Genomic DNA, 24,727 nt, shown 5'->3' with positions numbered 1-24,727 from the left:
CGTGGTACACAGAAGCACGATTGACACCGAATTGTCAATTCTCTTTTTTTGTGTGTTTTATGTGGAAGAAAAGGGATCTTTGAAGAAAGGTCATAAGGAAATCAGAGGGAAGCTGTGGGGAGGGAAAAGATAACAAGGAAATACAAGCCTCTGTAGCCAGGGACTCGTAGCAAAGACTTTGACACGTGCAGAGATGAGTTCCTCTGTGAAGTTTTTTAACCAGAGGATGGCACTGTGATCCATTCCTATAAAAAGCATTTGGCTGCAGCAGCTGAGAGGTGGGGGAAGGGAAAGAATTTGGGGAAAATAGTTGCTAAGGGAAGTTGAGGCTAAAGAGGAACTAGATGAACAGACAGCAGTAAAGAGGAGTGTGTGAGACCATGCAGAGCAGAGTGACTCCACTAATGCACCTGAGGACCCTTAGAGTTCTTCTCAGTATAAGAAGCAAAACAGATGAGTTAAGAGTAAGATTTAAAACAAATTTCTGTGGGAATTGGCTGCCTGGCTCACATGAAGCAGTTAAACTCACTGGGAAGTGTGGTGCATGAAAGGTTTCAGATGTAGCTCTTTTTTGTGCCCTGTTATGAGCAACTTTGTTCTTCATTTTCACTTCAGTATAAACATAGCTTATTCTGAAACTCAGCATTTTGCACTTCCAGGTGCTTTAGAACACACAAGATGTTATTCAAAGTGTAGAAAAGACTTTTGTGCTTCAGGAATGAGAATTCATTCTTTCTATCAGTTGGATTTAAGAAGCAAATGCTGTTTCTTGCACATCAAAGAATGAGTGACAGTAAGGTTAAGCAAAGGAGTAACTGCATCTGCAGAGGGAATGGCTCTTTCTGTATATGTCATGCTCATTCTTCTTTTATTTTTCCTAGATATGGTATGATTTCAGAAAATTTAAACGAATAGGAGATCCAGGCACTCTGAAGATCCCTGTAACACTGGAGAATGTATGTTTTTATTTTAAGATACTACTTCTATTGAGGAATAAAAAAAAAATAGTCTTTTGTTTTGTCAGCATTCAAAATCAGAGAAGTGACATTGCAGTTTACCTGTAGATATGGAATATAAAATAGTTTTTATAGAGAAGAAAGGTCCCATCTCTTTTGCTGTTTTGTGTCCTGGTGGTAGAGAAAAAACTAAATTATACTAAGGGTGGCTTTTCCAAGCAAAGATATTTTCATAGAATCATAGAATAGGCTGGGTTGGAAGGGACCTCAGAGATCGAGTCCAACCCTTGATCAACTACCGCCACAGTCACTAGACCATGGCACTGAGTGCCATATCGAGTCGCTTTTTAAATGTCTCCAGGGACGAAGAGTCCACCACCTCCCCAGGCAGCCCGTTCCAATGTCTGATCACCCTTTCCGTGAAAAAATTCTTTCTAATATCCAATCTGAACTTCCCCCGGCACAATTTAAGACCCTGCCCTCTTGTCCTACTGAGAGTTCCCTGGGAAAAGAGACCAACCCCCCCCTGGCTCCATCCTCCTTTCAGGGAGTTGTAGAGAGTGATGAGGTCTCCCCTGAGCCTCCTCTTCTCCAGCCTCAACACCCCCAGCTCCCTCAGCCTCTCCTCATAGGATCTGTGTTCGAGTCCCTTCACCAGCCTGGTTGCCCTCCTTTGGACCTGTTCGAGGACCTCAATATCCTTCTTGAACTGAGGGGCCCAGAACTGAACACAGTACTCAAGGTGTGGCCTTACCAGGGCTGAGTACAGGGGAAGAATCACCTCCCTGGACCTGCTGGTGACGCTGTTTTTGATCCAGGCCAGGATGCCATTGGCCTTCTTGGCCACCTGGGCACACTGCTGGTTCATGTTCAGCTTCCTGTCAATCCAGACTCCCAGGTCCCTTTCTACCTGGCTGCTCTCCAACCACTCTGTCCCCAGTCTGTAGCGCTGCTTCTGTGCACACAGGAAGATTCCTACTATTGTCATTGTTGAATGATCTTCTTTATGTGCTTGTGGTAAAGATTGATTTCTGGGCTTTGGTAAAAGTAAGGTTCAGTTATCTCTATTCCAAGTTAAAATTACACAACCAGAGTTTATGAACCTTTCTACCCTGGCTTTGTTTTTTGCAGATTCCTGTATTCCAGCGGGGAGGAACTGTGATACCTCTGAAGACCACAGCTGGAAAATCCACTGAATGGATGATGGATATTCCTTATGAACTCCATGTGGCCCTGGATACAGAGGTACTTTGAGATGATGCTCCCTTTACAAAGTTGTCTTTTACTTCATCTGACAATTTTAGGTCCTTGTTGCCTGTTCCATCAGGACAGCAGTGTCTGCATCTGTATTCCCAGTGGCTCTCTTCCACTTCTTCTATGCAAGGAGGTTCCCACCTCCCTCCCATTGTTCCTTCAAAGTGACACTATCTGTGTATAGCAGAGGTAGAACATTCTTCTGACTTTTCCCAGCCCTCCTCTGGGCCCTTGGAAGGAGGATCAGAGAATGAGTAGGACACAAACTTTCTCTTGGACACAGAGCTTACCCCACAACTCTCTTTACATTTACAAAACCAGGATGTCCAAGTCATCAAGCATGCTCAGAGCTGAACTCCCTGAGCCTTCCAGGGATACAAGTTGCTAAAGAAAAATAAATACACATCCTTCAATATGAAACATAGCATATAATGAGACATTTTTAGTTTCATTTGTTGTTGATTTGTACTTCATCTGATGTGTTTCACAGGCCTGTGCAATAGGTGAGCTCTACCTAGATGATGGGCATTCCTTTCAGTATCTCCACAAGAAGCAGTTCCTGTATCGGAAATTCTCTTTTCACAAGAACATTCTCTCTTCCAGGTAACAGCAATTATGGACAAAAGCCACTAACACACTCTCATTGGAAAAGCTCTTTCTAGTTCATGAAGCCTTCTTACAAAGTTAGAAGTATTAATCTCACTATTGCATAGTGAAGTCCCATGAAGTCTTAGTGAAGAGCATGTAGAATCTGTCACAAAACTGCAGACAAAACTTATCACTTGACACAAAACTTATGTTCTGCATAAGTCTAAGGGTATCAAGACATGAAACACTGGGCTGTCTCATATTTCATTCCAGTCAAGTTGGAGATTCTACAGATTGACTCAAATACAAAGGAAGTCATCAGCAAGAGTAAAACCTCCTGGAGAGACAAAATAAGATAAACTGGGAGATATGCAAACAGGCAACACCTCCTGGAGCATTTGGATTTTCTAAGACGTACTTTACTAAGATCTTCCTCACTGAGAGGCTGATTGGTCACTGGAAGATGCTCCCCAGGGAAGTGGTCAAGGCACCAACTCTGTCAGAGTTCAAGGAGTGTCTGGATGATGGTCTTTATAATCTGATTTAGTTTTAGCTGATCCTGCTAGTAGCAGGGAGTTGGACTCAATCCTTGTGGGTCCCTTCCAACTTGAAATATTCTATGTTTGTATGTGGGAACCACAGACACCTTTACATCTCATCAAGAAATGCACCATATATATCAGCATGGTAAACTATACAAGAAAGGCATTTGAAAGGAAGTATGAGGGGACACAACAAAGGCTGACTGGAACAATCTAGAAACAAAAAAAAAATATTCATAGCTGCTTTTAAGGAAAGAGATGATAAATAAGTCATTATGAGATTTTTACTATTGAGGTGTGTTGCCCAGGGAGCCATGCAGTGCATTAAGAGTCATTTCACAAGCATTTCCTTATTCCTCCAGGTTTGAAAAATAGGTAGGAGGGGGTTCTAAAACTACAAAATTTAACAAAGAGCAAAATTGTAGACTAGCTTGGAAAAGTACACTTCAGATCTATCTGGGATGGTTAAATCTGAAAAGGTTAAAAATTCAGAATGGAAAAAAATGTTGCTAAACTGATAACATCTAGAAGTTGGGAAAAAGTCATTTTTAGATTAATGATATAACATTCTATTCACTCTGGAAAGGTTCATTTTGAATTGAGTTTTTTTAGAGCTTTTTAATAAAAATTAAATTAGTTACTTAATGAAGGGTAATTGTGCCTCAGATTGAAACATCTTACTTGAAAAATGTTAAAATTAGTTTTACATTTATATATGGAAGTTTTAACTACCATTTTGCAAAAAGCTGGAATTTTTCTGTTTGTGAGAGCCATCCTTTTTGCCACAAACTATCTTCTCAATTTTTTTTCCTAATTTTGTGAAAACCAGTGAAAACTTAGCTGAGAATGAGAGGACTTGTTTCAGGGGAAAGGTAAATGAAAGAAAGGAAACAGGATGGGGAGCTGTCAGGGTGAGACTGAAGTGGTACTTTTATGATTCTAAACTTCTACTGATAAACAGAAAATAATGTGTCTGAAATTGTTTTCTTTTTTCAGCTGCACAGATGAGAGTGGACAATATCACACAACATGTGTAGTAGAACGGGTGATAGTTCTGGGATTTGGACAGCAACCCACTTTTGTGACAGCCTGTACCAAGGGTAAAGAAACAACTTGTATTTTACTACTATTTTTCGGGTCCTGTTGCTGAGTGTTCAGCACAAGGAGCATCTTCGTTTAGTTTTCTTCACTACTTTTTTGCTATCAAGGACAGAATTTAGTGAAAGGAGGCAACAGCTGCTCACCCCCAATATTTCATGCAGAACTGAAGAACACTTGCTTTGTAAGACAAGTGAATAAATCAGTGAAAATGGTTCAGAATTAACAAGCTCAGTATATGACCAGAGATAGCATTTCAACTGGAGGACCATTTGCTCAAGTTTGGAAGCCTGCCCAGTCTAGAACATGAAACTTGCAGACAAAACCAGAATGATTTTTCTGTTCTCCTGCACGTTCAAAGGTGTCTGGAGTTCCTGACTATGTGAGGGTCTCTGGAAGTTGTGAGGGATGCCATATGGATAGGCAGGAGCACCCACAGAAAGGTCCTAGGATTTGTGCTTGCTTTCCAAGCACATCCCCTCACTTTGGGAATCATGTGGGTGTGGGACTCTGTGCCTCCTCCTGTTGATCTTGAGGGCTTTTAGGGTGCTTGAAGGAAAACCTATGCTGAAACAAGGTTTATCTTTTTCAGAAAAATCCTTGAATAGTTCTGTAATTTCAGGTACTATAGTTTGAAAGTTCAGAAAAAAAGAAATAGTTTCTTCAGTTCTGCTTTATTCTTAAGTGTTTACTGGACAGATTTGACTATTTCTTTTTTAATCAATTCTTTCCACCTGTGGCAGGGACATTCTGAATTTAAAAGTGGAGGGAGTCACATGTAACTGTTTCAGAAGGGTTCTTCTTTAACTATATAGTAAACTCTCTTGTCCTTTTCAGGTGGGAAACAAAAAGGAGTAAGTTTCACATACGATACGAAGACCTCTGCACTGACACTGGAAAATTTAGCCCTGAGTGTTGGTGCTGACTGGGAGATTTGCATCAACTGAAATGAGACACGACTTCTTCAGAGTATTCATTGAGAGGCTGAGGGAAAATAAGTTGGGAGGACTTAAAATCTTGACTTGAATCCAGTAAAATCAAGGAACTTATTTCCCACCCCCCCCCAAAATAACATTTCCTACAATTTTTACAGGATTGTCATGGTTGAAAAAGACCTCTTAAGATCATCCAACATCCTCTTAAGAACATCCAACTATTTTTTCTTTTAAAGCACTAATTCCATCTTGCACAGCTCTTTGATTTGGCAAAAGTAATAGCACTAGGATTTTATCTTTGGGGAAAAAAAGGTAAATATTGTCTGCTCTGGGCCAGCTTCAGTTAGGCATTGAGTTCTCACTGAGATGGAGTTTAATGTAAGTATTTGGACATCCCACTATTCAGAGACTGGAGAACTTCAGAAAGGCATATCTGGGCTAGTTTAGCAAGCAGTACCAGTAGATATGCCAGATGCAGAGGTTATCATCTGCTTGCAAGCTGCCTTGTGGAGACAAACTCAGAAGGAGACACCCTGTATGATTACAGACTCTTCCTCTTTCCAGTCCTTATGACAATGCAAAATTAGGCACTCTGTATAGGGAAGTAAACAGACAGGCTTAGCCAAACAGTTCAGTTACTGAAGGGAAGGTTTGAGGAGGTTGTGTCAGTTGCATGATAGTAAAAGGCAGTAATGGGATGGGGGGTGTAGAAGTCTCTCCAATAGCTGAATTTGAAACTAGTGTTTGGATTATCAAAAGGCACAGGGGTAAGTGCAATACTGGCTTGGGGTAGTAGTGAGACTCAGGTGGAAACATTTTCCATGTTATTGCTCCTCTCTCTCTTCAAATACTAGTTAAAAAATAGTCTCCTGTTAGGAATAAATTGTCATTTTTGAATAATTGAATGTCATTGGTTAAAGCCAGACCAGTGAAGCAGCTCTGCTCATAGAGAGCTTTGTTTCTCCACATCCTCCAACAAGGTTTTGTTTCCTTTACAAATATTTTAATAATTTCTTGATCAGTATTTAGTACCTGTCTGAGACTTAAGCTTATTTATGAAGATTTTTTATTTTAATGAGATTAATTCTGTGTTTAGGCATCCCAATTAATGATTATTCCCCCGTTCTCTTAAAACTCACCCTAATGCTGCTTTTCTCACCATCTCTGTAAACAGAACTGGTGTGTCCTGCTGCTTTCTTTTAAACCAGGAGATATCCTGAGCCCTGTATCACCTACCTGCCTGTTCCCACAGCCCTTTCTGTATCAGCCATCTCTTTTTGCAGGCTGCCATTGCTCCTAGACTGAAGTTGCTTGCCTTTCCATTTGCTAGGCTTGTCAACTGTATTATTTTAAAACCAATTCTGCCTTGAGTCAAACTTGAACATGCCATCAGCTGGGTTTTGTGGATATAACAGGGTAAAATTTACTTATTTTATTTGAGCACGATAAGCAGCTATTTTCTAAAAAGATCAGCAAATTAACTCCTAGGAAACAGAAGGACAGTCACCATTTTTGCCAGCTAAGGGTAACAGAGCAGTCCATTTGAACTCTGTTCCCTACTCTTCTTGCCAAGTCCTCCCTGTGCTTGGCCAGTTATTCCCACCTGCTGCTGTTTGTCCTCTGCAGGGAACAGCAAGTGTGTGAGCAAACTGTGATTACTCCACTCTTGACTACCAAATGTAGTTTGTTCCAAGTGTAGTTTGTTCCCCACCAGGCCCTTAGGTTCCTTCTGTTTTATTTTGCAGAGCTGTTTGTCAGGCCCTTCTGGGAGACAGTCTGAGCTTCCACACCAGAACGTGGCAGCCACAGTGCTGCTGTGCTTAATGCAGACAAGTTAATCCAGTAAGAACAGTAGCAAATAGATCTTTTACATCTGTGAGAAAAAAAGACATACCCTATTTTTGAGACAAATCCTATTTTTCTATCAGTTTCTAAGCCTTAAATGCCAATTCCTTCTTATTTTTAAACACAGCAGTGCTTCTGACAGGCTATAATTATTGACTGGGACATTTTAATGAAATAATTTAACTGGTATTTCTGAAGTTGGGAAGTCAATGAAATAAAGTAACAATGAAGCAAGTTACATGCCTTGTTCCTTTCAATTTCTATTGGTAAAAATCATTACTAAGTATTCTTCCAAGGTATCTGGTTAAAGTGAATGATTGGCTTTTATGCTCTGGTGCTCAGTATGATAGCTGCATTACAGTAAGTACTCATGGGCCAATTTTAGTGTTTTGAAGTGCCTAACATCTGTGGATTTCAGTAGGAATTAGCTGCTGGAAATCTTAGCAGTTGTGGTTTTAGATCTGAGGAAATAGATTTCAAATAATATAATTCACATTGTAGCAACTCACATGCTTTTTCATGTATTTATACCTTAAACGAAGAAATAAATTTATAGCAAGTAGTTACCAAAAAAAGTAATTTAATTGAATTAGTAAAAACAACTGGAGATAAAACTTCACAATAACTAAATAAATTATCAGCCAAGTAATTCACTTTTCCTCTGTCTGAACAGGTCAGCTATTGGAGCTCTTCTGCTTGTAAGAAAATGCATCACAAAATGTGGTTTAGTTCCTACTGGTCAAAGGCCTTATTTTGCTGTTTGTAGCAGACAGCATATCCAGTCTTCTCTATAAGTTTTTTTTCCTTCAAAGACACCTTTTTCTGTTAGTAGTAACTGCTGTTTCTCACCAAAAAAAAAAAAAAAAAAGCCCTATGCAAAAAAAACCAACTGTCCACTAAAAAACCAACAACCAATAACAAGAAAAGAAGCTGGTTTTTGAACAGGCATAGCCACAAAATTCTCCTGAAGATTGATAAATAGTGACACTGGGTTAGAAATGAGAAGTGCATGCATGCCCCCTGCCATGCCCCATGTAAACAATAGCTGAGCTGGTAGCTGTAGCAAGAGGTCAAACCTGCCACTTGCTGACCATAGAATCATAGAATTAGCCGGGTTGGAAGGGACCTCAGAGATCATCTAGTCCAACCCTTGACCCACCGGAGCAGTTGCTAGACCATGGCACTGAGTGCCACATCCAGTCTCTTTTTAAATGTTTCCAGGGACGGAGAATCTACCACCTCACCGGGCAGTCCATTCCATAGCCTGATCACCCTCTCCGTGAAGAAATTCTTTCTAATATCTAACCTAAACCTCCCCTGGCACAACTTAAGACTGTGTCCTCCTGTCTTGTTGAAGGTCGTCTGTGAAAAGAGTCCAGTTCCCACCTCGCTACAGCCTCCTTTCAGGTAGTTGTAGACAGCAATGAGGTCTCCCCTGAGCCTCCTCTTCTTCAGGCTGAGCAGCCCCAGCTCTCTCAGCCTCTCCTCATAGGGTCTGTGCTCGAGTCTCTTCACCAGCCTGGTTGCCCTCCTTTGGACCTGTTCCAGGACCTCTACATCCTTCTTAAACTGAGGGGCCCAGAACTGGACACAGTACTCGAGGTGTGGCCTCACCAGGGCTGAGTACAGAGGCAGAATCCCTTCCCTGGACCTGCTGGTGACGCTGTTTTTGATCCAGGCCAGGATGCCATTGGCCTTCTTGGCCACCTGGGCACACTGCTGGCTCATGTTCAGCTTCCTGTCAATCCAGACTCCCAGGTCCCTTTCTGCCTGGCTGCTCTCCAGCCACTCTGTCCCAAGGAAAGAAAGTTAAATATAATGCTTGTCCTTCATTTGATCCTTCCCATCAGCCCACAAGGAGTTTATCAAACATCACACCTGTGCTGCTGACAATGTTCCTGAAACAAAGCTCTATCTACAAGGCAGACACATTTTTGTATTGGGCAAGAAGGGAGCATAAAGAAGAATATATGCACAGGCTCCAAGATGAGCATTTCTGCATTTTGCTGTGCAGTGAGAGGCTCTTGTATTTCTCTCACTACTTGCACTTGTAGCGGGAGGAGCCTTTCTTGGTCCTGAGGCTCCACGAGCTGCTGACCTCTCCTTGCCTCGCACCAGAGTGAGCTTCTCTCTGTGGGTGTGTGTCCCACCTTTAGTGGCCCCCTAGTAATAGGGGCCCTGCCCTAACCAGGCACAGGTGGACTCACACCCACTCTTTGGCAACTCGAGGCACCTGGTTTATCTTATTTCTCTACATACACTGCTTTTGAAATATCCTGGAAAGGGTGAGAGGTGGCTCTGCCAAGCTGTCCTGCAAAGTAATGTTATCTAGCAGACTGGCAATCCTTGCCTCTAAATTTAATGAGGAAGGCATCAATTCTGCATCTGGACAAGCAATTGCATTTCTCTTCCTATGAACATCTGAATCTGTCCTTTCTGATTGTCCTGTTGCTGTGAGAAGGCTTCCATTCATGATAAAAATAAAAGGATTTGGGCCACCCTTAGAAGACAGGATTAATATTCCTAGAGATTAGTCAAGCTTGCCAACTGTGCTGCCTTATTTAGAAGTTTCCTAGTGGAGTATTTTAATGAGATCTAGAGATCCTCCATTATACTGTTGGTTTGAAATGTGTAAACCAAGAAGATGGCTAAGAAAAAAAGAATCAGTGTCTTGGAAAACATCATAATACTATGGGAGAAGGTCAGCAATGTGTACATGAGCCACAGTGCAGAGGCTCCTGTCAAGAGGTAAAAATATCACTGATACCATCATGTGATTTTCCTTTGAAAAACTTCCTCTTTCCAGTCAAAGAAAAATCAAGGTGGTAGGGACCTTTTCTTGACACACAAACAATGTCACTTTTTAAAGAACTGCGTTATAGAGAAGAGAAACTTATGTTTAGATTTTCTTTTATGAAGACTGTGAATTTATCCCACTGTTGTGTGACAAAACAAATGTGTAAAGTCAAATGTCTCCTCTGAAACTGGTGTATCCTAACATACACAGAATGGCCAAGTTTCTACACTGGGTCCCTTATAAACTTCCCTGCCTTTGTGTGAAAAAGAGTCTTTTAAGTGGGGGGTAGTTATCACCAGGGGTATCTTAGTGCTGGTAAACTGCTCTCTACAGGAGCCAAACCCACCTGGCAGGTATTGACCTGACCTCAGAAGCATCAAATAAGTTTTCATTGTTAGGAACATGTTTTCAGATAATCCTCCCTACTGGTAAAAATCTTTATTTAATCTTTTCTGCAGCAAAGGGTTGAAACAAGTCAAATACAACAGTTCCTTCAGGACTGTCAGAGCTATTTTTTGGCTGGCAGTACTTTCTAATCATGTTTCCAAACCAGTAGATTAACTTTAGAGCTTCACCATTCCATCTTCTTAAGGAAAAGATGAGCTGCTTGTACCAGGAGGCAGCCTGCACCCAGAGCTTGTCCCGGAACATGCTTGGGCTTGGCACAAGCTGCACAGAGGACTGACACCATCTCACTAACCCCCCTCTCACTTTCTCTTACTCCTGGAGTTATTTTTAGATTTCACTGGTTAAAACTCGTCCTCTGTGGACACTTACACAGGGCAGGCACACGCATATGCTGCAGATACTACAGCTCAGGAACAGGAGTTAGCCAACAGATTGTCTTGCTCCATATCAAGGAATAAAACCTGGTTTCTTATGACAAAATACTGCCCTTTGAGAGGATGCAGAGCCACGTGGGATTTTATTGCTTGAGAGTTTGACTGGGAGACTTTCGACGGGTAGAAACAAGCGGTTAACACAGCAACTTCCTCTTTTCTTGAATTTCCTTCGAGTCTGCAAGATCTTCCTTTCTTTCAGCCTCTGCTTCAAACCCAATTCCCATGCCGACCGCCATAAACGCAGCGGTGGCTCAGCACACGGCTGCTGGGTCAGTCCCCTGCACTACTCTTGGCACCACAGCTGAAGGGGTAGGAGGGGGCACAGGGGGGATTTATTCTGCCATTATAAGTCGGAACCAGCCCATTATCAGAGTAAAGGAGAACACCTATGAAGAGCTTCACAAGAAGTGCCTGGAGAAGAACATCCTCTATGAAGATCCTGATTTCCCACCAAACGAGTCCTCCCTCTTCTACAGTCAGAAAATCCCCATCAAGTTTGAATGGAAAAGACCACGTGTGAGTAACGTGCTTGCTGAGTGCCTTTTGCTTTCTGTAAATTGAAATATTCACCCCGAGTTTACATTTTTGCAGAAAGGATGTGTGGGGGGAGGCAGGGGAAATAAGCTGGCAAGATGTTGCCTTAGAGCTGGCCTGGAAGATCTGGCACTTACTAGCTAGTGCTGGGGAAGCTCAGAGAGTTTATAATTACTAAAATGCAATAGACCAAAATGAAACAAAAAAGAGATTGAATGAAATGTGTAGAAAAAGAAGTACGGACTTTCATTTTCTTCTTGTGTGATTTCCTAGGGTTGTTTTTTTGTCTGAAACTACCAAACAAAAATTCTCCTCTTCCTGCAACAAGTTACTGGGTTTATTGGGGGTTAATTTTTCAACACTACCTTATTTCACGTACAACCTTGCTTTAGTATTGTGCTGGTTTCCTCATCCGTGAAAATAAAAGGACAGGTTACTCTTTTATTCAGTTCTTTGCTTTGCCAACTTGCAAAGGTTGTTTACCATATTATCCATGTACCATGAAAGTGGGTGTTGTAATCACTGTGAGGACCCACTCCTTCTTGCTAATCCCATTTATTTTTCTGACCTTGTGAGCATTCCCCAGGGAGCCTTCCTTCTCTTTTCCTCCCTGAGCCTCTGTCAGAGGCAGAGGATTCATTCCACAATTCCCGATTGATTCCCCATCCTCCCATAGGAGGTGTTCTCTTGCCCTGTAATTTCTGCTCCCCTCCAGGGAGGCAGATGCCAGATGCTGCCTTAGCATTGCTGTCCTCTATCCAGCAACAAGGTCATGGTTCTGAGGAGCTTCCCCAGCTCCCTCTTTCTGGCAGTTATTTTGCTCCCTTTTGTAGAGTTGCTGTAATCCCCCAAGAGCCAAATCTGTGCTTCAATGGAGGAATCAGTCAGGACAGATAAAAATAACCACAGGAACATAACTAAACAGCAAAAGACCAGGAGCTCTTCTGGGTGTCCCTTAGAGATGCAGAGGAAAGGCCATGTGCTGCAGTCACAACAAGAGCAGGAGCAATGTGGGGGGAGCAATGTGACACCTTCCCCATCTGCTGTGCCCTGTGCTGCTCATTCCTTCCTCCACACCACAGCTGCGTCAGCTCCTGGAAATGTGTGTGAATGAGCTGAATGCAGCTACCAGTTAGTCATCCTGAAGGGTTGGCATTTCCCCTGTTTCTACAGAGGGGAAAGCCCTGTAGCAGTATAGTGGAGGAGTGCCAGCACCCTGGGGCAGACAGGCTGCTAGTGTATGAGAAAGCATCACAGATTTGAAAAGGTCCTGTGTAATAGTACACTTGTCTAACAGAGCATGCACAGATAAAGCCTTGGGTTTTGGGAAGGTTCAGACTTCAGGGTCTCTTTCCCAAAGACATTTCTTTCAGCCACTCTTTAAGAAGTTTGGAAACTCTGTGTTTCTTATTAATGTAGCAACGATATGCCTGGGACTGTGTAAGACTCAAAACACATCCTAAACATATAAAATTGAAGCTCTCTGTGCTCTTTTGACACAAATATTCGGTCACCTGATGTATCTGTGGAGCCATCTTGAGGTGGAGCAGAGGCAGGAGAACCAGAGAGCTTCAGCCAGCACTTGCTGTGGGATCAGGGACCCAAGTTGGTTCTGAGCCCGATGTGCTGGGTCTGATTTATAGAGAGTCCTCTGTCCTCTCTTGAACAAAACCCCTGTCTGTGCTCAGGGGATCCCCCAAGGGGAGATGCATATCATGCTTTCTCCTTTTGTAATGTGTCCCCTACCTCGTCATCCACACCACAGCTGCACAGTGAGACTTCTCCTGGGACTGCTTTTGGCAAAAGACCTCTATTTATTGGTGCTGATCCAGACTGACCCACGACTTTGCTTTACTGAGCTTTAAAACTGTACAGCACTTCTAGGCCCCAGCTTGTCTGATGATATATACATTAATAGCCACGATAGATATATTAGCAGAACTTCATAAAGTCAAATGAATAGGAAGCAGTACTATTGGACCGAAGAGTGTTTTGCAAAGAGATGAAAGCAATCACTGAAGCACAAAGTGTGAAGATTTGACTACACAGGCCACACTTTCTATTAGTCTAAAAAGATATGAACCACTCCTCTTCTTATTAGTGGCAATGGCATTTTTTTGGCAAATAAAGCAATGATGTCACAAACTATAGCATTTTGAAGTGCCAGTTTTTAATCCCCTTGAAATTCAGGTCAAACTTGAATTGAATCAGACCTGAAAATGTATTCTAAAAGGAAACAAAGTGCCAAGCAAGTTCAGAAGTCCCAAAAGAATATCCTAATACTGCCTTCACTCTGAAGCTTGGTTTCTATAACATATTGTATATGCCACATGCCCCCAGTAATAGCAAATAAACCAAGGATCAGCGTGCTGTACTATTCAAAACACAGGAAATAGGCAACCTGTTCCTGACTGCCTCTGGCTTTCTGAGTCACCTTAGTCATGCCACCCAACCAGTTTCTATCCCAGCTCCCCCTCCACCACGAGGTCAATGGTTGACAATATATGAAAGATGAATGCTGGTTTGAAATGGCCATTAAGTGTGGTGACATGAAACCTCGTGGGATTGGGGAGTGCAAGTTTTTCCAGAAGCTCCAAGTATTGCTGTGGAGTAAAGTAAAATGCCCAGTAAAGTTAATGTACTGGGCACCTGTTTGCCTGTCACCAGGGCTGTGACCAAGCACTGATGGTGTTGCTGTTCCTCTGCTGAGCTGCTTGGCTGTAGCTCTCAGTGTGCTCTGCTGACCTACAGGAGGGCTATGACTCTGCACCTGGGATTTATCAGTGTCAGCCCCATGGATGACACTCCCCAGCTCCCCAGGAGGGGCTTGGCAGGAGGCAGCTCCCCCTCTTACAGGAGGCTGCTGGGACCTGGGCTCTATGCTTCCCCTGGCAGTCATCATGGGGTGATTCAACTTTTCTTCTCTTCTGCAATTCAGTACTCAAGTGGTGAGAGGTGTCTGGCATCCCAGAGCCAGAACTACCCCTTGTTCTCATGTGTCTGGCCCAGCAGGCTCCTCTCTTTGTGCCACCTGGAGGTCAGGTCCCCCTCTGTCACCTCCTGGAATGATGGCCCTGTGCTGCTGTGAGGGCAGGCAGGGCATGGAGACTGGTCTTGTGCCTTCCCATCAGAAGGACAGCTGTGAGCCTTGGCATGGGGGCAGAGAAGGCCCCTGTAATTCTGCCCAGTGAGTGACTGCCATGCAGCCACGTGAATGCAGAGAGCAGATCTCCTAATGCTCGGTTTGGGCAAAAGCCAAGTGACAGCCCTGAAAGATTCCTTCAGTAAAGACTGCAGGATCCATCCAGTGTTTCTGTTCAGGTACATAGAGAGGATGTAAAATCCCCCTCACTTAGTGCATAGCATTCATGCACCCATAGAAGGTAAGAGAAGCCCAAAGAATGATTTTCAGCTGCACCAGGCTACATCCAGCTCAGCATCAGGCTGTGCTCAGCTTGCTAAAGGGTTTCAGCCTCCCACACCTCTGCTGCCTGTGGGAGCTTCTCTCAGCTGAAAGCAGGGATGAGATCCCCAGTTATTTGGGAACTGAGGAAAAGTCTTATAACATCATGCAGAGTATCCAGAGGCCCTGCTGCAATCCTGTCTGGATCTTATGACACTGCTTTGACACTATGATTTTCAAATGCATTATTGTCATTCTCCTTGCCCACAGAGAGGAGGTGACAGCATTAGCCACCAGATTCAATGACTTCCCTATGGTGATCCTCTCTGTAGTCAAAAGAATCACCAAGAGGAAATTTCTTTTCATAATGAATACAAATAAAATCAGGTCAGCAGACTGGTGGATTTTGCTTACAGAGAAAATGAATGAGTTGGATCATCATCATCTGTTCATTTGTGAAGCCCTCTGAAGTTCGTAATCACAAAGTGTGTGCTTCTGAGGGCAGTACCACAAAGAAAAGATGACATTTAGTGCCACCAAGGCAGGACTTTCAAATGAGGGTAATCCAGCTCTGAAACTCTAAAACCAGCTTTACATCTGACAACACCAAGCTCTGCATTGACGCCTGCAGCAGAAGCATTGAGTAGCATGGTCAAGGGAGAAGCATGAGGCTACAGATTGCCTGAGGCAGGCCAAAGAAGATGCTTCCTTTTGTTCAGCCTGGAGAAGAGGAGGCTCAGAGGAGACCTCATCGCTCTCTACAACTCCCTGAAAGGAGGTTGTAGCCAGGTGGGGGTTGGTCTCTTTTGCCAGATGACTTTCAACAAGACAAGAGGGCAGGGTCTTAAGTTGTGCCAGGGGAAATTTAGGTTGGATATTAGAAAGAATTTCTTTACGGAGAGAGTGATCAGACATTGGAATGGGCTGCCCAGGGAAGTAGTGGATTCTCCGTCCCTGGAGATATTTCAAAAGAGACTGGATGTGGCACTCAGTGGTGGTTCAAGGGTTGGACTCGATGATCTCTGAGGTCCCTTCCAACCCAGCCAATTCTATGATTCTATGATTCCTCTGCTTGATAGGATCAGCTTAGGGAATTTAGAGTGCCATATTATTAACAACAGTTTTTTAAAGGAATTAATACCTTTACTTGACTTAAGGGATGAAGAGCAACACCTTGCTCAGCCAGGAAGACTGGAAGGACAGACTTACCACTTACACCTTGAACACCAAGTAGTTCTCCTGACTACTTTTCACCAACCTTGGAAGACCTTGAAAACTTCCCCTGTAATTTCTGCTGTACTCAGCACAACCAGCACAGCTGGCAATGAACTAGAGTTATACAGTATTAAAATCATATCCACAGTGAACTAAACACACCTTAGAGAAATGCAATAGAAGCATTTCTGTCATAGCTAAAATAGTCCATAAACAACTGTATGGTTCCCTCCTTTGCGTTCCTTTATCAACCATCCTACAAAGAAAATGAGACCAAGATACAATAAGGTGCTCTGAGGAACAATCATAGCTGCACATACATTATTTGCCAACACTTAGGCACCATCTAAATGCCTTCCTCTAAAACACAGCATGCTGGATTTCAGAGCTTGTTGCTTCAATAGGAGCAGGATCAAGCTAAAGTACAGTAACAGAGGTTGAAGAAACACAATCTGAAAACCTGGCACCTCACAGCTGGTTTTCAGGAGAGCACCACAGCAATGTGAGGATGAATACTCTCAACAAAGCAAGTAGGTGGAGAAAAGCATGAAGGCATCTCAGCTGCCTTGACAGAATTGGACCCCAGGTCACCTGAGGGGAGCCCAAAATGTTTTCATTGGGAAACTGCTGCTGAAAACTCTGCAAAAGAGCATGTTATCCACAAACTATCCTACAGGAAAACACTGTCCTAAAACAGCTTTTATTTCTGTGGCAAATGGGCCTCCTGATGCATGTTTTCCCTGCTCATCTACCTATTTATATTTTGCAGGAAATCTGTGAGAATCCACGGTTTATTATTGGTGGAGCCAACAGAACAGATATCTGCCAAGGAGAATTAGGTAAGAAATTCTTACTTCAGCTCTGCACTTTTTGAAGTCTGTCTCATTTAGTTTTCTTTAACTTCCAAGGTGATACTTGAAATCCTCTGTCTCAGTATACCACTACATAGCTATTGATTCCTCCTCTCTATAGCAAATCACTGATACCTGTCTACTAGCAATTTAGGGAAGAACTTTAAGCAAAAGATGCTTTGCAGGGTGATTTGCTTTTTATTAACTAGTAACATGAGTGTGTTACAAAGCACCCACTGGCCTCTCGTCCAGGATTTGATTAGGGACAACATTGGTTAAGACAAGAATAAGAGATAAAGAAAAGTTATTTGACTGAGAAAAAAATACTACTGCTGTGGGGTTTTAGTATTTAGTTCTGTTATTTCCATGGAGAAACTTCTGAAGGCTTCCAACTAAGTGTGTCTTGTACTTAAGGACATTGAAGACCTTAAGCTCAGATGCTCAAAGACACTTTGGTAATGTAGAGCCTCTACATAGGTAGGAGTGCAGCCCCATCTTGAGTACTGGGTGCAGTTCTGGGTGCCACAGTACAAAAAGGACATGGAGCTACTGGAGAGTGTCCAGAGGAGGGCTGGAAGGATGGTGAAGGGTTTAGAGCTGTATGAGGAGCAGATAAAGGTCTGTTCAGCCTGGGAAAGAGGAGACTGAGGGGAGACCTCATCACAGCTCACTGCTTCCTCACTAGGGAAGGAGGAGGAGCAAGCACTGACCTCTTCTCTCTGGTGACTGATGAAAGGACCTGAGGGAATGGTAGGAAGATGTGCTGGGGGAAGTTTAGGTTGGGTACTAGGAAGAAAAACCTTTGGTCTTTTCACCCAAAGGACAGCTGAGCAGTGGAGCAGGCTCCCCAGGGAAGCAATTATGGTACCAAACCTGCCTGAGGTCAAGAAGCATTTGGATGATGCTCTCATGCACATGGTGTGATTCTTGGGGTGCCCTACACAGGGACAGGAGTTGGACTTGTTGATCCTGATGGGTCCATCCCAACCTGGCAGATTCTGTGATTCTATGATAAGTGATGCCTCTTCATCCACACAGCACTCACCTGCATTGCTTTATACAGTTGTTCCCCACTCAGCTTCCTCACCTCTTTCCTGGTTTTATAACCTCCTCTAATCTGTTTCCTAAGCTGATATTTCCTGATGTGTGTTAATCTTTTCATTTAAAGGTTATTCTGTGCTCATTTAAAGGTTATTCTGTGCTTGTGACTGTCCTTACCACCTTTGTCAGTACAGTTTTTAAAATTTATTTAAAACTGCCTTTCCTTTTGAGATTACCAGAATGTCACAGCTGCCAATGTGTGGACACAAATGAATTTTTGTGCATAATATGTACTCTCTTTTGTCTTCCATTCCTTCTCCAACCACACATAACACTGTTTACCTGTTTGATTTCTGCTGAGCGTTGGACAGTTTAGAAAACTCCTGTTCACATCCTTCCTGAGGGGAAATAGGTAACTTAGAATGGACTGGTATGTATATAAAGAGTGGGCTTTCCAAAATGTATGCATTTATGTATTTCTATATGTTTTATCACTCCACCAGTTTCATATATTTCTTTTACAGCTCCCTGAAATCAGGTTTAGTTTTCACTACCTTATATAAATCCCTCACCCCACTCATTCACAGTGCTCAGGCAAGCCTACCCTATAACTTCTCTTACAGTAGCATCTAGGAAGGTTAATGAAGGGCTGAGGCATCCATTGCTGAACACAGATTACTATGAGAGGAAGTCACTTTCCCAGAGCTCTCCCAGGGGCAGCAAACTTGTGTACGAGTCTGAATGAGGAACTGAAAAGCTCTGAAGGGAACAGTGTTTACAGAAAGAGGGAAATGCACCAGAGCAATGAAGCAAAAAAGAGGCCCCACAGAATGATGACTGGGACAGGAGCTTATCTTGAGAGCAGAAAATGAGAGACTGAATCCCGGATATACACAGCTCCATCTCGGGGAGAGTTATTTCTCAGCTGGAGTCTGTCCTGAGCTTGGCTGCAGAACTAACAGAGGAAGTCACAGAGGCATTCACATGGCACAGGGAAATCTTAACATGGAGAAAATCAGGTAGAATCTTAACACAGGTAACAGTGTTCTCAGATTTTAGGCTTTTTCTAAATTACAGGGAACATCATCTATTTAACAGGATTGTACCTAACCACGAATGATAGCAATGAGCACGTCTAGAGCACAAATAAAATACTGCAGAACACAGGGAAGAGCCCTTTCCTGAAAAGCAGTGGCATGCTGTACAGGGAGTTATTCTCACTTTGCAGTATCTCAGCTTTTCCTTTGGGTTCTAGTTGCTCTGTCCTTTCATTTTTTCTTCAGCTTCTGCTTGTTTACAGGTGACTGCTGGTTCCTGGCTGCCATTGCTTGCCTGACACTGAATAAAAAACTACTCTGCAGAGTCATACCTCATGACCAGTCCTTTATACAAAACTATGCTGGAATATTTCATTTCCAGGTGAGTCCCTTCATTTAGCAGGAAGCAGATGTAATTGTATTTATTCAAAAGAAAGCTCAGCTCTTGGACTCACTCTTCCCTATAATGTCTCCACCTTTGGAAGTCTGAGTGACAGTGGGGAAAGAAGAGAGGTCGTGTTGCTTCACCCTAAACTCAACCAGAGGGTCACAGAAAGACCAGCCCATACAGGCAATTAGGGAGCATTAACCCACCAGAGAAGTATTTGCAAATCCCTGTTGTCCTGTGTTTAAGGGCTAACAACAGGTGCCCAGTCCTCCCTCTGCTCAGATGCAGCACTGCAGCCAGCACACACACACTGGTAGTTGGCAAGAGCATCTGCTCTAAGGTCCACGAGCACCTGATCTGTCAAAACCAAGTTACAGAAGAACTGCATATTTAGAAAAGATTGGCTGCTTTCCCCATTTCCCTTGTGGCTACTAAGGGACTCCTCAATGTCCCACCACACTGCCCAGGAGAACTCAACCTGGCTGCCTCCCTCCCAGTGGCCCTCACTTTCTTCCCCAGTATGCAGCAGTTTAATTTCCACATTTCTCTTCTCTCAGCCTGGCTTTTTCTGCCAGGTTCCCCATTCCCTGCAACAAGCCAACCTAGGGATTTCTGTTTTTTTTCTCTTTGTCTTCACTCAGTTCTGGCGCTACGGAGACTGGGTGGATGTTGTCATCGATGACTGCCTCCCCACATACAACAACCAACTGGTCTTCACCAAGTCCTCCCAACGCAATGAGTTCTGGAGTGCCCTCCTGGAAAAGGCCTATGCAAAGTAAAAGGACCCACTGGTGGACTTTGCCAGGCTCCGTGCCAAGGCTGTGGCTGGGGAAGTGGTTAAACCCAGGCAAACAGGGCTTCAAATGAGCGCACAGAGAGGCTCTGAACACACCAGTACATTTGCCCAGAGATTCTCATGCCTCAGGACTGGGGAGGGGCCAAATCATATTTTCTAGAGGGTTTTGCTACTCAAATGTCTAGATTTGATTCTCAACGTATCTTCATTGGGGTTTTTTTTATGCATGCAGGGGGTATGTTTTAAAACTTTAACTTGTGGGTTACCAAACAGATGGTTTGTGAGGTTTTTATAGTATGTGTGTTTACATATCTTTATTTATGTATAAATACAAGATATGTACCTATTACACATAAAAATGTGTGTAAAAGAGAATCTAATTTCTCTTTTCTCTTTTCAAGACTCCACGGATCATATGAAGCTTTGAAGGGAGGCAATACCACGGAAGCCATGGAGGACTTCACTGGAGGAGTCACTGAGTTTTATGAGATAAAGGATGCCCCAAAAGATATCTATAAAATCATGAAACATGCCAGTGACAGAGGATCCCTCATGGCCAGCTCCATTGAAGTGAGTCCATTATGAAGTTACAGAAAAGGCAGAAGAACAACCACTGTACATAAGTATGGACCAACTAGTAATGTGAGAGAAGTTATTTAGGCTATATTTTGCCACTTGTAGGCTTTCACATCTCTGTCCCTGCCTCATCTTTCTGCATGAAATTTTTCTCCCATTCTCTGTACCAGGATAACTTAGGCTTTTCCTATGGATCAGCTCCTCGGAGCCACATTGGGGAACTGATTGCTCGAATGGTGAAGAATCTTGAAAATGCACAAATGTCTCAACCCACTGTGGACTACCAGGGGACAGATGAGAGGCCAGCCTGGGTTCGTATGTTTCCAGACATGGTTAACTTTAAAGGGCTTTTGATTACAGACAGAATAGTTAAAGATATTATCTATGCTTTTAAATCCTTATTTGGCTTTGCTGAGTTAACACTAAAGAGCTGTTCCTATGGATGCTATTTGACATATTGTTAAAGCATTTCAGTATTGTTAAAGCTTTTCAGTCCTTTGAAACACAGTGGCTGACACCAGGGGGCTTTGCTGATAATGTGGGAAAGGTTTGTTGGCTCGTGGCAAAAGGCTTGTAATTTCCACAGCTTACCTGTACTGAAGTAATGGAGAGGAAAAATCACATCAAATATATCAAAGAGGCTCACTGGGAATTGTGTTTGTGAACTGGACACAAATAGTAGATTTTATAAAGTCTCTCACTTGCAAAGGATGGAGAGAGTAAGAAAATTAGAACACTAGCATGGAACAAGACCCCTGAATCTGGAGGGGGTGGGAAAGAAAGACAAAGCAAGCACTGCATGAATCTCATGCCAGGCACAAAAGCTCTTGGTGAACTTATTTTGAAGCAGAGTTCTAAGGCTCACAGCACACCAATGGATGAGTCTGCACTCAGGATCCTTCTTCTAGATTACTGCCATAAAGATCTTAATTTAAAATTAGTAATAAGGAAAATGAAAAATGTGTTGAGATTTAAATGAAACACAAACTCCAGCATGCCTATGTTTCTGTCAAAACAGAGAGAGGGATGTTAAACCTGTCAAAGGAAAATCCTACATTGGGAAACTTAGAAGCTTCCAAATCTGTAGTGGGACACATTGCTCTCCCCTCCTGCATTTCCATGACAAAGTAATTACATCTCTCTCTCTAAGGAGAGAAAAAAAACCCCAACACACACACACAATTACATAATATAAAACTTTTGGTTGCACATGTAGCCGGAGGAGCCATTCTTGCTCCTGAAGCTCGACGAGCTGCTGGTCTCTTCCAGGACTCCAGCCACCACACAGCACTTCCAGGGTAGAAGTGTAGCAGGAAGAGCCTTTCTTGCTCCAGAGGCTCGACGAGCTGCTGGCCTCTCCATGCCTTGCACCAGAGTGAGCTGAGCTTCCCTCTGTGGGTGTGAGTCCCACCTTTATTGGCCCCCTGGTCTTGCTCATGCCCAATAGGGGCCTGTCCTAACCAGGCACAGGTGGACTCACACCCACTCACTGGCAACTCGAGGCACCTGGTTTATCTTGTCTCTCTACATGCACAAACTGTCTTCTGCATTTGCATCAGGAATAGTTGATTTTTCTTCTTTTGACATCCTGAAAGACTGAAATGGTGTGATTCTTCAGGAGAGCCAAGTATGACTGCCTTGTTTTGTGAGCATGTCTGCCCAAATCACCCATATTTTGGGGGGAATTTTCTCCCCAGTGACTGTCTACTCCAGCAAGTCTGAAAAATCCTCTGTGGTTGTTGCCCCGGCTGCCCTTTAGCTACTGCTTATTACACAGTCCTGAGACATCACCAGGAGGAAAAGAAAAGGAAAAAAAAGAAAAGAAGACTCTTGGTGTAAAGAGATAATACAGACTTCACAAGCACTTTAGAGATGTGGCCCAGGACACGAGCAGAAGTTAATATTCTTAACAAAAAAGAGAGAAAGGGGTTCTCATAAGTAATGATTGTGACAGCATGGGTAGAAATGAACAAAAAAGTAAATATCTATGGCACAAAAAGTATGGAAACAGGAACAAGAAATGAAAATAAACAGGAGCAGAAGGGAAATCATGGAAAATAATTGCTACAGCCAGGATATATTTGGATGAGATCCTCCCTGTGCAAGCTGAGAATGTATCTATGTGACCTTACTGATTCTCCATTTCCAGCCCTGCCTTTCTCATGCCCTCAGATGTGTCAAGGGATGGCAGAGTTCCTGGCAGAGCCTTGCAGTCATCTCTCAGTGACATACAGGATGGAGGAGAGAAAGTTTCACCCATGGTCCATGTGCCTGTAGAGGAGCCTTCCCTTCCCACTGTTCTCAGTGATCTCTCCTACAAGCATAGTGGATTCTGGGCACCTAACACCTTCCTTCCTATTCTTTATCTCCCAGAGAAACACCATTCTGAGATTTGCAAATCAAAATCTATCAGACACAAAGAGCTGATTACCATGTATTTATACCTGAAGAAAGGTACCTGCTGAAGAAAGCCATGCCATTTCTGAGTGGCAGCTAGAAAAACTTCCAATCATAAGGCTTTCAGTGACTATGGAATAAAACATAGATTTCTCAGGAAACTAAGGTTTTAAAATACAGTGTAAGGCACTAGAAGCAGTGCATTAAATAGGGTTTTTTACTGTCATCATGATAAGATAGCAACCATGTATAAAGATGAAAGTATTCTTTTTTTAGGTGTTGATCTGCTCTGATGTTTCCAGTTAATATGCAATAACCTGACTGAGCCATACAAGAACATGCTATCCTAAAATAGGCTGAATAGTCCTACTAATAGAAAACCTAATTATTTTGATTGAGAATGCTGTATGTTCTGAGTGCAAAAAAGCAGTAACATGCACAAAGGGGAATAGCAAATCACAAAATAACCTTTCCAATTGATATTATTAACTTGGTGCTCACTCCTCTCTAACCAACAACATTAATTCTACTGGCACTAAGCTTGACCAGCGTGGCAGAAAAGAACAAGATAAAACCCCCTGTCACCTGAACAGTGTCATCCTGCCTCCAAAAGCCCTGGGTGGCAACACCTACCTTAGTGCAGCCAGCTGAGCTTTGCATGACTCTTACCAGTTTTTATCTTGTTTCTGACAGACCATAGTGCCAATGCAGTATGAAACCCGAATGTCTTGTGGGCTCGTCAAAGGCCATGCCTACTCTGTCACAGCTGTGGAAGAGGTATGTACTGTCCCTTTCCTCCAGCTATGGGGACCTGTGCTCTACACTGACCATGTCTGTCAGCAAAACTATGTGGGGGGAGGGAAAAAAAATGCATAAATGTTTTTTTTTCATAAATAAGTGAAAGCCTGGTGGAGAAAATAGATATTGCACTGCTTGGGCAAAAGTGGCCACAGTCAGCCACCTCCTGGTCTTACAGCTTTCCTGCACTCACCTAAGCTGGATAGTGGCCCAGGAAAGCACCATCACTGTACAAGGTGGTATCAGTGATTTGACAGGAATAATATTTCCTTTTGAACCTACTCTCAGTCTGTTCTTCTTGCGTTCTTTTTCAATCAGACAACGTTTAAAGGGAAAAAAATACGCCTGGTAAGGCTGAGAAACCCCTGGGGGCAGGTGGAATGGAATGGGCCTTGGAGTGACAAGTGAGTAAAATGTAGCTTTGTGTGATTTGAAGGAAAAAAATGCAGTTTATTTGCCCTTATGGAGGTTGTGCGTGACCCTAACATTTGTCTAATTGTCTTTTCTGTAGTTTTGACACATGAACTTTGAAGCTGATCATAGCTGAATGCTTAGCTGAAGCTTAGCTGAAAAATCAATGCAAATTAAGAGAAAGCCCAGTATAATGGCACAGTCAATCAGATTTTACTCAAGTTCAGCAATGTCTGTTTGCAAAACAAGATGTGACAGCAGAAAAATCTTTTAGGCTATGGAAGAGCTGAATGAAGCAAGATGTCAGTACATGAGAGAGTCTGGATAGAGCTTGTTACTAGGTTTTACTACTCCAGCAATCAGAGTCTGCAAACATTTTTGTCTTCAAGCTAAATAAAGTGAAAACAGCTCAGGAAAATTTTG

At 43.0% G+C, this 24,727-nt stretch overlaps 2 protein-coding genes across 2 annotated transcripts in view; both read left to right on the top strand.

Annotated features, from left to right (window-relative positions):
* GANC (glucosidase alpha, neutral C) overlaps nt 1-7,452 on the top strand; it is a 29,557-nt gene extending 22,105 nt beyond the window's left edge. Inside the window, exons 20-24 of the mRNA XM_030452399.1 lie at nt 882-956; nt 2,088-2,201; nt 2,701-2,813; nt 4,337-4,440; nt 5,276-7,452. Coding sequence (XP_030308259.1) covers nt 882-956; nt 2,088-2,201; nt 2,701-2,813; nt 4,337-4,440; nt 5,276-5,385 — 516 coding nt within the window. The 3' untranslated portion in view covers nt 5,386-7,452. The remainder of the gene's footprint in view (nt 1-881; nt 957-2,087; nt 2,202-2,700; nt 2,814-4,336; nt 4,441-5,275) is intronic.
* A 3,317-nt stretch (nt 7,453-10,769) lies between these two features.
* The window catches only part of CAPN3 (calpain 3), a 30,652-nt gene continuing 16,694 nt past the window's right edge, over nt 10,770-24,727 (top strand). Inside the window, 8 exon segments of the mRNA XM_030452268.1 lie at nt 10,770-11,373; nt 16,779-16,848; nt 19,202-19,320; nt 19,968-20,101; nt 20,524-20,692; nt 20,869-21,009; nt 23,789-23,872; nt 24,212-24,297. Coding sequence (XP_030308128.1) covers nt 11,080-11,373; nt 16,779-16,848; nt 19,202-19,320; nt 19,968-20,101; nt 20,524-20,692; nt 20,869-21,009; nt 23,789-23,872; nt 24,212-24,297 — 1,097 coding nt within the window. The 5' untranslated portion in view covers nt 10,770-11,079.

This window comes from Calypte anna, chromosome 5A (assembly GCF_003957555.1).
Source record: "Calypte anna isolate BGI_N300 chromosome 5A, bCalAnn1_v1.p, whole genome shotgun sequence".
NCBI lineage: Eukaryota > Metazoa > Chordata > Aves > Apodiformes > Trochilidae > Calypte > Calypte anna.
The sequence above is the reverse complement of the archived record's forward strand: the minus strand, read 5'-3'. Positions and strand labels throughout refer to the sequence as shown.